Source organism: Lontra canadensis, unplaced genomic scaffold (assembly GCF_010015895.1).
Source record: "Lontra canadensis isolate GAN:19392208 unplaced genomic scaffold, GSC_riverotter_1.0 scaffold91, whole genome shotgun sequence".
NCBI classification, from domain to species: domain Eukaryota; kingdom Metazoa; phylum Chordata; class Mammalia; order Carnivora; family Mustelidae; genus Lontra; species Lontra canadensis.
The window spans coordinates 1162464-1174755 of NW_022631085.1; the positions used below are offsets into that span (position 1 = coordinate 1162464).

The window sequence follows — 12292 nt, forward strand, 5'->3', positions numbered from 1 at the left end:
GTTCAGAGTCTCGGTTTTCATTAATTTTTATGAATAACTCTTTAAATTTAGTAAGACATCGGGAGGTCGCCCCTTATCTCGGCCGCTGGGCGGAGCCTTCCCGGGCCTGGGGCTCCGCAGCCGCGTGTCGGATCCCTGCTCCCACCGCCCGCCGCCGGCACTTCCACCCCCACTCTGGGCTCCTGGTGGTCCCGCGGCGGCGGCGCGCGGGGAAAAGGGCCGTCTCGGCGCCGCGCCCCGCCCCGGCCTCTGTGACGTCCGCGCCGGAACCTGGAATTCGGCTCCGGGAGCTGGCGGCGGCGGAGGTGGTAGCGGCCGGAGCGGGTCTGCGGCGGCTGTCCCGGGCGCGGGGCGCAGCCATGAGTGAGTCCAGTGCCAGTGCGCTCCCGCCAGGCAGGCGCAGCAGGCAGAACTTCATCCACCCAGGTAGGACGGCGGGGACCGCGCTCCCGGCGGCCGGCGGGCAAGCTGCCGCGAGTTTGGCGCGGGCCCAGCCCCTCGCCACCTGCCGGCGCCGGGCGCTCCTGGCTTTGGGGGAAAGCGCATTTCTCTTCCTCCTGGTCTCCCTTCTGCAACCCGTCGTCGCCCAATTCCGAGGGCGCGTGCCCTTTCCCAAAAGAAGCGTCAGAATGGGAGTCCTGACCGTGTGGTGCCTTCCCGTTACTGCTTTAGAGATCTCTTATGTGGTAACTGAAAAGAGTATGAGAGCCCCGCCAGCCCTACCATTCTTGGCACGAGGTGACTGCCTCCCAGACATTTCAGACTTTACCATTAGACACACTTGGAAACGAATTCCGCCTTGGCTGTGTATTGCTGTGTATCTTTGGTAAATGGCTTGCCTTCTCTGAGCCTCGGATTCTTCAGCAGTAAAATAGGACCATGATGTTAGTAGAATCAATTGAGAGAAAAATATGTGAAGTGCCTAGTACATAGAAAGGCACCAAAAAAACGGTAGACAGCCAAGTGTTATCATCTTTGTCCTTTTTTTACTGAGTAAAACTTACAGTGACGTCTAAAGTCTGTGGATTTTTACATAAACATGTACAACTGCCACCCGGTTGAAATAGAAAAGTTGCCAGCACCTAGGCAGGCTTCTTAGAGCATTCCCATCTTACCTTTGTCCTTAACAAAACACAAGACCCTGCTGTGAGTTTTATAAGCAGCGTTTCCTCTATTTCAATTTGAGAATAGAAATTTTGTTACAAGCATTTACAGTAAACCATGGGTGTGGATTTGGACATGGGGCCCTTATGATTGGATTGTTCTTCACATCTAGGAAAAGAAAAAGAAGAAAGACATCTTAGAGAGATCCAAACCCTGGGAACTTGCTCAGGAATCAAAAGACAGAAGTCAAATTCCATTTGATGCTAATTATTTGCTAGCTTGTTAATAGTGCTGACATCAGCCCAACTTCAGCCTTTTAATGGCAGCCATTCAAGTATTTTCCTAGTTGGTTTCCATTTGTCTTCCTCTTATTTTAGCACAATCCATCACCTTTAAGATGCTGACCCTGGTTTCCCTACAGGGGACACGATGAGATTCATCTATCATGGATCTTTGCTGGGTGTTAAAGGAGACTCTCTAGACATCTTTTTTAGAAGAGTCATAACTGGCCCCTCTGACTAAAAGGTCTTCCTGTCCCTCCGACAAATGATGCTTTATGACCTTGTATCCACCAGCATGGCTGGGAGGCTCAGAAAGGACCGTGTTTGTAACTTTGTTGTACTTTGTAAATGGTGGCCTGCTGTATGGGCATCACGGGAGGACAGTTGGAGCCGGGCAGGAGACAAAGGGGTTCTGGTTTACGGATCGGGAAATATGCATCCTTCTAAATGATGAAACAGATCATATCGTTCCCCTTCTTAAGTGAAAACTTTCCAGTGGTTTCCCATTGTGCTCAGCCCTCATCTCTCTTCCCCTGACTGGTTTCCTTGCTTATGTCTTCAAAGCACTTACCACCATCTGAAGTCATCTGGTTTGTCTTGTCTCTTAGCTGTCTTTCCTTCTCAAATGTAGGTCCCATGAGAAGTAGGGGCTTTGTTTTCTTCTCCTAGGATATAGAACAATGTCTGGTATATAGTAGATGATGGACATGTGTTGAATGAATGAGTGGATGAATGAAGTATAGCCAAAGCCACATTGGCATCCGTGGTGTAGAGGTTGAGAATCTGGACTCCGGACTCCCAGATGCAAATCCTCATTTTCCATGTCCTCGTCTTGCCTTTCTGCAAAGAACTTAAGTGCTTCGTGCGTCAGTTTTCCGTGTGTGTGTGTGTGTGTGTGTGTTAAAGATTTTTACTTGACACAGAGAGACACAGCAAGAGAGGGAACACAAGCAGGGGGAGTGGGGGAGGGAGAAGCAGGCTTCCTGCCAAATGGGGAGCCCGATGCGGGGCTCCATCCCAGGACCCTGGGAACATGACCCAAGCTGAAGGCAGATGCTTAACCAACTGAGCCACCCAGGCACCCCTTCCTTATGTATTAAATGGAAGTCATGATGGTATCTACTTCAGGAGGTCAGTATAAGGATTAGAGTTAATTAACATAAAAAACTTGGTAAGTACTTATATTATCTATACTGTGTAACAAATTATCCCCCAACTTCTCTAAGCTTAAAATAGTGATAGCTCACAGTTTCTCCAAGCCAGGAATTTGGGGATGACCTATCTGGTTCTGGCTCAGGGTCTCTTACGAGGCCGGATTCATGGTGAGGGCCCGGGATGCCATCCTCTGAAAGCTTGGCGGGGGCCGACAGATCCCTTCCAAAGATGACTTGCTCATAGGAATGGCAAATGGACACTGGGTGTTGGCAGGAAGCCTCTCCGTACCGACCTCCCAGAGGCTGCTTGAGTGCCCTGTGGACATGGCTTTTCCTGGAGCATATGATCCAGGAGAGAGCATGGAAGAAGCCTAATGCCTTTTATCATCTGGAGAGCTTGGAGATCACACCCTGTTATTTCTTTTCTTTCTTTCTTTCTTTTTTTTTTTTTTTTAAGAATTTATTTATTTGACAGACACAGCGAGAGAGGGAACATAAGCAGGGGGACTAGGAGATGGAAAGCAGGCTTCCCGCTAAGCAGGGAGCCCAATGTGGGGCTCGATCCCAGGACGCTAAGATCATGACCTGAGCTGAAGGCAGATGCTTAACCACTGAGCCACCCAGGTGCCCCTCACACCCTGTTATTTCTGCAGTTTTTTTTTTTTTTAATTTCTGCAGCATCTTATTGGTCACATGGATCAGCCCTGTTCAGTGTAGAAAGGACCCATGGAAAGGTGTGAATGTCAGGGTATTTGCGGGGAGAGGATCACTGGCAGCCACCCTGGAGACTGGCTGCCACAGCACCATATAAGTGTTAACTATTGTTGATAACATCTCTGTTCCCCACTAGATCATGAGTCCCAGGAAGACAAGGGCTGGGCCTGTTTGTCTTACCATCATGTCCCATGCTTAGTACCGTGCTTGGTGCATAGTAGGCCTTCAGGGAATATTAGTTGAGTGGGATGCCTTTCATGATTTCATCCAATAATGCTTCTAGAGCCTATAAAGCCCCTCCTGTTCCCTCTGCCATGGGTGCCATTCATCACCTTGTTCCATTATAAGGCATACTCCTCTTTCAGTCCGGTGCCACTTCCTCCCGGAAGCCTTCCCTGACTGCCTCCCCTCTCGCAGGCTGGACTCTGTGTCCCTGATCTGTGTCCACCTGGTCCACAGGGCTCACCCTGCCCAAGCATCCGTTGAGCTGTATTCTCGCTTCTCTTGAGTTATATCATTTTTAAAAAATATTTTATTTATTTATTTGATAGACAGAGATCACAAGTAGGCTGAGAGGCAAGCAGAGAGGGGGGGAAGCAGGCTCCCCAACAAGCAGAGAGCCCAATGAGGGGCTCAATCCTATGACCCTAGGATCATGACCTGAGCCAAAGGCAGAGGCTTTAACCCACTGAGTCACCCAGGTGCCCCGAGTTATATCATTTTTAACAGCAGGGATTTCAGAATGGAGCAGACCCAAGTTCAGACAGTGATTTGCCTCAGTTTCCACCACTATCAATGAAGGTTCTGACAGGAGTAAAAGTTGGAAGACCACCTTCTCCCAGGGCCTCTAGAGAGGATTGCCTCTTGAGCCGGCCCCTGGCTATCACTCCCCAACCCCTGCTGCTTTGCCTTCACCCCAGGCTACTGGTCCCTTCCAGTGTTCTCCTCCTCAGGTCTTGTAGTCACTATTCCTCTGCTTGATCTCAGTTTGAATGTCTCCTCCTCGGAGAGGCAAAGACCCCGCCCTACCTAAGGTACCCCCCAGGAGACATTTGCCCACCCCCAGGTCCCTGAGCCCCCTGGTTCCTGGCATGTTCTATGTTTACTGCATGTAATGACTCCTGGTGGCTTTTCCCGTTTACCAAATGTTTATCATATTCCATTCGGTAAATACTTCATCCTAGATGATCTTCAACTGGCACGCAATGACTTTTAAACTGAGGTATGATTCATGTAACGGAATCAACCACTTGAAAGTATACAATTCAGTGGCATTTAGTACATTTAGTACATTAGTGTTGTGCAACCACTGCCTCTGTCCAGTTCCTAGACATTTTCCTCAGCCCCAAAGGGAGCCCTGTGCCCATTAAGCGATCACTCCTAGATTTCCCCTCCACCCAGCCCCTGGCTACCAGCAATCTGCATTCTGTCTCTATGGATGGCCCCATTCTGGACATCGCCTATAAATGGGCTCATACAATACTGCGACCTTTTGTGACTGGCTTCTTCACTTAGCAGAACGAAAGTTTTTGAGGCTCCTCCGTGTGGTAGCATGTGGCAGTCCTTCATTTGTTTTTATGGCTGAATGATATTCCCTTGTGTGGTTATCCCGCTGTTTGTATGTCTGTTCATCCGTTGATGGACATTTGGATTATTTCCATCTTCGGACTACTAGGAAAAAGGCTGCTGTGAGCACTTATGTACAAGTGTTTGATGAACATCTGTTTTCAGCTCTCTTGGGTATATACTTAGGAGTGGAGTCACTGGATCCTATGGTCATTCTGTGCTTAACTTTCTGAGGGTTGGCCAAACTCGGGGACTCTTTTTTTTTTTTAAAGATTTATTTATCTGACAGACAGATCGCAAGTAGGCAGAGAGGCAGGCAGAGTGAGAGAGGGGGACGCAGGCTCCCTGCTGAGCAGGGAGCCCGATGTGGGACTCGATCCCAGGACCCTGAGATCATGACCTGAGCTGAAGGCAGAGACTTAACCCACTGAGCCACCCAGGATCCCCTAAACTCAGGGACTCTTAACCCTTATATGGGGGTTTGCTGTGACCATTACCCCATAGTTCATTAGGGGAACCCAACAGACTCAACCAAGATGGGCTGATTGTCATCATATGGCGGCCGGTCAGGATTGCAACTTCTGTGAAGGCTTCAGAGCTGCTTGCCTCTCCTCTCTCCTTGTCCATGGGCAGCACTTGGGGAAGGGTGACTGTGTTTGGATTGACCCTATTTTCCACAGGGTGGGACTCGGTCTGGGCCTTTGGAGCAGGAACACTTGGAAAGGTAAAGGAATAAAAGTAAGCTACCTCTTTATACTCCTTCTGTGAGTGAGGGCTGGGACCTGGTTTGTTTTTTTTTTTGTTTTTGTTTTGTGTTAAGGTAAGTAAAGAAGACATCTGGCAGTAATTTTTATGAAATCTGCCCAGTCCAGGTATAAATCTCAGTGTGGGTGATTATCTGGTGTGTGACCTTGAGCAAGTCCTGTTACCTCTCTGACCTTCAGTTTTCTTCTCTGTAAAATGAGAATAGATTATTCCTATCAGCTAGAAGTCACTGAGAGGATTTTTTTTTTAAGATTTTATTTATTTATTTGACAGAGAGAGTGAGACAGTGAGAGAGGAGCACAAGCAGAGGCAGTGGGAGAGGGAGAAGCAGGCTCCCCGCTGAGCAGGCAGCCCTACGTGGGGCTCGATCCCAGGACCCTGGGATCATGACCAGAGCTGAAGGTAGATGCTTAACCCAGGCTCCCTGAGAGGATTTTTTTAAAAGATTGATTGATTGATTGATTTTAGTGAGAGTGCTGGGGGGAGGGGCAGAGGGAGAGGATCCAAACAGACTCCCCACTGAGCATGGAGCCCAACACCCAGGTCCAATAGCACGACCCTGAGATCATGACCTGAGCCAAAATCTAGAGTCAGACACTGAGCAACTGAGCCACCCAGGCGCCCTGGTTCCTGAGAGGATTTACTGAGATAGGCACGTTGAAGAGTGAGTACCACACCTGGGAGATGCTGAACACTCAAATGGTCCTATTGCTGTTATTATTATATTATTATTGCTTGGACCTTCTCTAGCCTTAATACTGTAAAACTTGATGATTTCAGGTGCCGTATACCTATATTTTCGGGGTTGCGCTGTTAGTTATATATTTGGGTTGTTTTAGTCTGACACATTGTCTTAAACTGGAAGACACTAACCATTAATCCCGCAGTATTTATTTTGTTCCCCTTATCTGCTAAGCCCATGTGTCAGGTGACATTACTTGTCACCCTTAAAGGTGCTCCAGGAGAGAGGGATCTTCTGCAGGTCTGGACACAGCCAGAGACTGCACAGGCCACGGAAGGCCATGAAAGGGCATGAAAGGCCACAATGGTTCTCTGGTAAGCCAGCCAGCCATCTGACTTGAGTTGTTTTTTCCCCCTCTGTCTGAAGAAGCTGATTGAGCTCTGCCCAGCAACTCAGGCCAGATTAGGCCCAAAGGCCCTCTTTGGCTTGGTTTTTTTTTTGTTTTTCAGGAAGTGAAGAATTTACAGGGATAAAAGGGGGAAATGACTTTTCAGTGTTGTAAGCTTTGTTGCGTCTGGTTGCTTTTTAAAGGAGCTTTGTTTGGGTGTGGGACCACCCAGACCTTTGGTGGGGCTCCCCCCACCCACCCACCCCGCCACCAGCAGCAGGAGGAGGAGGAGGAGGAGGAAGGGGACTGACCCAGTACCAGGCGAGGAACCAAGGAGTGAGAGAGACAGGCCAGAGACATGCTTTCCGGAAGTGTCTGGCCAAGCAGGGGAGACGCTCGCTGAACAGGTAAAGAGGAGAATGGGGTAGTTAACAGCTAACCGTAACTGCTGAGAAGGAAGTAAAGGGGTGATGAGCTAGAGAGGGGGGGAGGCCCTGCTTAGCTGAGGTGATCAGAGAAGTCTCGCCGAGGTAGGTGGAGGTGGGCATGACCTTGGTGTATTTGAGGAGGGCTCAGCCTGGAGCCTAGAGGAGGAGAAGAGGGGACGAAGTCAAGCAGGCAGGAGCCGGTTCCTGAGGATCCATTCGGCCCGGTCAGCATTTTGACTTTGGACTCACGTAGATTTCTTAAATTATTCACGGCAACTCACCAAGTGTGATTTGCCCATTTTACACCCCTGGAAACTGAGGCTCTGAGAAGTTACTGATGAGCTGCTGGAATAGAAGGACATTACTGTTGTGACTCTGGAGCCAATGTGTCCGTGTGTTCATTTGAGAGATATTTATTTGATTTACGATGTGCTGGGTACCATGCTAATTGCCGGGGGTGTCAGACTTTGGCTTGGCCTTGGGCAAAGTTCTCTGAACTTCTTTATTGCAAGATGAAGGTCACACTCAAGAAGGACCCATGCAGGGGTGCCTGGGTGGCTCAGTGGGTTAAAGCCTCTGCCTTTGGCTCAGGTCATGATGCCAGGGTCCTGGAATCGAGCCCCACTTGGGGCTCTCTGCTCAGTGGGGAGCCTGCTTTTCCCTTCCTCTCTCTCTGCCTGCCTCTCTGCCTACTTGTGATCTGTGTCAATCAAATAAATAAATAAAATCCTTAAAAAAAAAAAAAGAAGGACCCATGCATGATGGGAGGATCATGGAAGCTGAGTATATAAAGGGTTTGGCATAATCATGGTGCCTGGTAAATGCTCAGTGAAGTCTAGTTGTTTTTGTTGTTGCTTCCAGGAACGTTGGAAATCTTTTTTGGAAAAGTCTTGGTCAGGAAGAGAAACATTCCACATAAGGAGTAGCATGGTCTGTAGCAAGAATCCCTCATAGCAAACATGAAACCGTTCTGTACATTGAGTTCTTCAGTAAATAACCAGACATATAGCACAGTATGCCAGGCACTGCTCCTAAGCCAGGGGTCTGCATACTACAGCCCACGGGCCAAATCCAGCCTGCCACCTATTTTTAATAAATAAAGTTTTATTAGAACACAATCATTCCCATTCATTTGTGGATTATGGCTGCTTTCCTGCAACAATGGCAGAGATGAGTAGTTGTGGCAAGACCTGGGTGATGATAGTAAGGAAATTGTAAGGTTTGCTGACCTTTTTCTAAGTGTATAGTAGCCGCCTAATCCTCAGGGTGGTCCTGTTCAGATGGGAACTCCTATCACCATTTTATAGGTGGGGAAACTGAGGCATGGAATGGTCAATAAGGTAACAAGTAGGCCTGAGATTTGAATCCAGGTTGTAGGCTTTGGAGGAACTCTGTCCTGTCTGTCTCCTCTCCAGATAGACAGAATCACAGTGATTGCTCTCCAGATAGTCCACCGGATGCCCCACCTACCTGAAAGCCAGGAGATTCGGGTCCAGGGCCCAGCGTCACTCTGATTACCCAGTTAGTCACTCCTCATAAAGACTGTTTGCTCATCTGGTCATAAAGCCTTGGCCCCACCTAGGGGCCAGGTAGCGTGACTCATACAGGTCCTCCCAGCCTGGCAGTTAGTTCTGAAGTCTGGCAGATGGAGGAGGCTCCCAAGGCCCCTGGCTCCTCCCCTCTAGGACCAGGTTTTGGACTGTAAAGAACGAGGCCTCTCTACATTGTCCAATCCAGTAGCTACTGGCCACATGGGGCTATGCAATATAAATTTAACGACGTCTGATAAAATTAAAAATTCCTTGGTCTTACCAGCCACATTTCAATTGCTCAGTAGTCACGTGTGGCTGGTGGTCAGCATACTGGACAGTGCAGATACAGAACATGTCCATCATTGCAAAAGGACAGTGCAGCCTGACATATGATGCCCTGGTATGGGATATAGCCATGCCAAGCTGTGCAGCTCAATGACAGAAATAGCCACGGGGGCAGCCAGAGAGATCTTGTTAAAACTGAGTAAGATAATGTCCTGCCACTGCTCAAAACCCCGCATGGCTCCCACCTTACTGGACTAAAAGCCAGACTCCTCACCATGGCCCACAGACCCTGTGTGGTCTGGCCTCTTTCTTCCCACAACTCTTACCCCATCACTCTCCTCTCTGCTGACTCTCTTTCAGCCACACTGGCCTTCCTCTTGTTCCTTGAATTGACCGGGCACAGTCCTGCCTCAGGGCCTTTGCCCTTGCTCTTCTCTTTCCCTTGGATAGCTATGTGGCCCTTTCCCTCCCTTCCTGTAGGCTTTGCTTAAACCCATCCCTGCTTTATTTTTCTCCATGCACTCAGCATCTGAAATACATTGTTCTTAACTTGATTGCTGTTGGTCTCCTCTGGCTAGAATGTAAGTCCCATAAAGGCAAGGGAATTTGTGGGATGTATTCAAGGCTATGTCCCAGTCTTAGAACAATGCTTGGCTGGCACCTAGCAGTTGCCTAGTAAATGTTTTGGAGTGAGCGAGTGGATAGATGGATGGATGGATGGATGGGCAGGCGTGTGGCCTTTCCATGAGGAGGACAGTAATAAAACTCTGGCCTTGGACGACTTGGTGGAGATGTCCTAGCGGCTTCAACTAGATCTCTTCAGCTGTGACCCCTTGGTTTAGGGTTAGGGTGAGCTGTGAGCACAAATTACTTGAGGTCCTCTACCTCCAGTTAGCATCCAAAATAACAATGTCAAAGAATCTGAGTGGAAAAGAGTCCAAAAAGTTTTGAAATCAATGTCTACATTGCCTTATTGGTAACCTCACAATGGATGTACCCAAGCCATTTGATCATTTCTTGATAACAGCAAAGCTTGCTTCTAGTAGGGCTCGTTTGTGTGAAGTACCTTAAATAGAAGGATATAACATACCATCAACATCCCAATCATTATTTTTTGCCAGCTTATTTTTCCTCCTCTAAATTTTTTTTTAATTGTGAAAAAAGAATATATATCATCCATATAGAAAAGAATGATATAGAAAAGAAGAATATATATCATCCATATAGAAAAGAATGATATCCATATAGAAAAGAATTAATGTTAATTAATTAACATTAATTAACATTAATGTCAATGTTATTTAAACATTAACATTAATTAATGTTTAATTAAAAACATTAAATTCCTTAATGTTTTTCTCACTTTCTGGTACCCCTGCTTTGCTGGTGTGCTAAGCACATGCTTTGGTCTGCCTCATAGGTGAGCCAACATTGCCTGTATCCCATGGACTAGATTCATTCATTCATTCATTCATTCAGCAGGTATTTATCGAGCGTCCACTGTGTGTTGGGTTCTGTGCTAGACCCTGGGGACTCAGCAGTGCGGGACAGAGATGGGCTTCCTGCCCCTGAAGGTTGCTAGTCCTAAGCATGGGGAGGGAGAAGGTCAGAGACAAGGTGCAAGTAAACAGGCAGGAGGAAAGGACTAGGGATGATTGCAGTGGGATGGGCACTCGGGAGATAGGGCAGAAGGAGCAAGTGAAAGCTCACTGAGGCAGGCAGCAAGTCTGCAAAACCCTCCTCTCTAGAGCCTCCTGCAGAGAGGGGCTCCATGTAGTTTGTCCAATAGAACTCATTCCCCCCAGCAGCTGGCGAGAGGCCTGAACCAGATGACCCAGAAGGTCCCTTAGTGCTGGGAGTTTCCGTGATTCTGCAAGGGGAAAGAAAAACCCTGATGTGAACCCAGCACCAAATACGGTTGGGCTAGGTTCTTGGCAGACACTCAAGGGAGGCTGGTGGTGGTTTTAGTCCCATTTAGGTCACAGTTGGCCTGTGCCCACATCCTGGGAGTGTCCGTGCCGATGGGTAGGATCTCACGGCCTATGGAAAGAGCTACCAAGAAAGTTGGGACTGAAGGAGGCCCTCCAGGTGCCCATTCCTCTGCCCATTCACTCATTCATCCTTCAGATGGAGGGCTCTCCATGAGCAAGACACTGCTCTAAGTCTGAGAGGCTGACTTTTTCCTTACCCTGGAAGGATGCCAGATATCCGAAGACGTACTTAATGCCCACCCTGACCCCACATCTCCTGCAATTACCCAGTCATCCTCCCACCTAAATAATAATCTCCTAGTTGCTGAAATCCGGTTCCAATGGCCAACAGATTCTAGACATTCCTAGATGGAGGCCCCCCAATGTTTCAAAAACGCTCCTGCCTCCCATATATATGGCCAACAGGCTGCCACACACTGAGCACAGGACCTCGTTGGCTGTGCCGACGACACTCTCAGCTGGACCAACTCAGGAGAATATCTGACAGTAGCTATAAGGAGACATTCTTATTCTCGAAGGATGAGAAAAAAGCAGGGCTCTGAGAGATGATGCAGCCTGTCTTTCTAAGAAGGTAGAACTGGAGTCTGTCATGATAGCAAAGCCTTGGGCAAGCCGCCATTTCTCTGGGCCCCAATTTCCCTGTTGAAAAGCCGGGCCAGTGAAGCCTTCTCGGCTACCGCTGCAGGTGGGCGTGGGAAATCAGGTGATGTCATGCTTTGACAGATGTGTGGTCCTGTGTGAAAATGAGGGAAGGTGGATCTTCGTGACAGAAAGAGTGACACCTGTGTTCAAAGGTAGGCTTGTGATTTTTTTTCTCTGTTTGAAGATGAAGCACTTCCCAAGAATGTCTAAAGAGGATAAGTCATTCCCCTTCGATGACCGCCATTTTGAAACTACAGTTTTCCACCAGGGACTGTTGTTATGGAATATGAATAGGAGTATAGAGAGGAGCCATGAAATAATTTCTATCTTTAATGTTCACAGGGCACTCTCAAATCTGTGGCCCACTGAATCATGTCACACTAAGGACTACAGCTTTGGCATTTGGCAGACCTGTGACAGGTTGCTCATTCCAACACTTCCTAGCTGGGTGCGTGGGCAAGGCCCTTCACCTCTCCAAACCTCAGTTTCTTCATCCACAAAATGGGATGATTCTATTGAAGCATACTGAGTACCTCCCATAGCCTAGCACAAGGTACAGGCTTAGTAAATCCTAGCTAATATTATTCGTGTGGTTTGCAGTGCCACTGTCATGATCACGCTGATGAGGTCTGTGATATCATATGCCCCATTCCTGAGGAAAAAAAACATGTGACTGAGGCAAGTCATTGTCTCGCCTGGGGTGGCCTGGCTAGTGGGTGACAAGCCAACCCAGGCTCCAGCTCCTGCCCTCGGTTCCTGA

General features: G+C 48.3%; 1 protein-coding gene across 4 annotated transcripts in view; it reads left to right on the forward strand.

Moving 5' to 3' along the window:
- The first annotated feature begins 323 nt into the window (after positions 1-323).
- Positions 324-12292, forward strand: part of TMC7 (transmembrane channel like 7) — a 52308-nt gene continuing 40339 nt past the window's right edge. For all 4 annotated transcript variants that reach the window (XM_032836195.1, XM_032836197.1, XM_032836196.1 and 1 more), the window contains exon 1: positions 324-426. In XM_032836195.1, coding sequence (XP_032692086.1) covers positions 360-426 — 67 coding nt within the window. In that variant the 5' untranslated portion in view covers positions 324-359. The remainder of the gene's footprint in view (positions 427-12292) is intronic.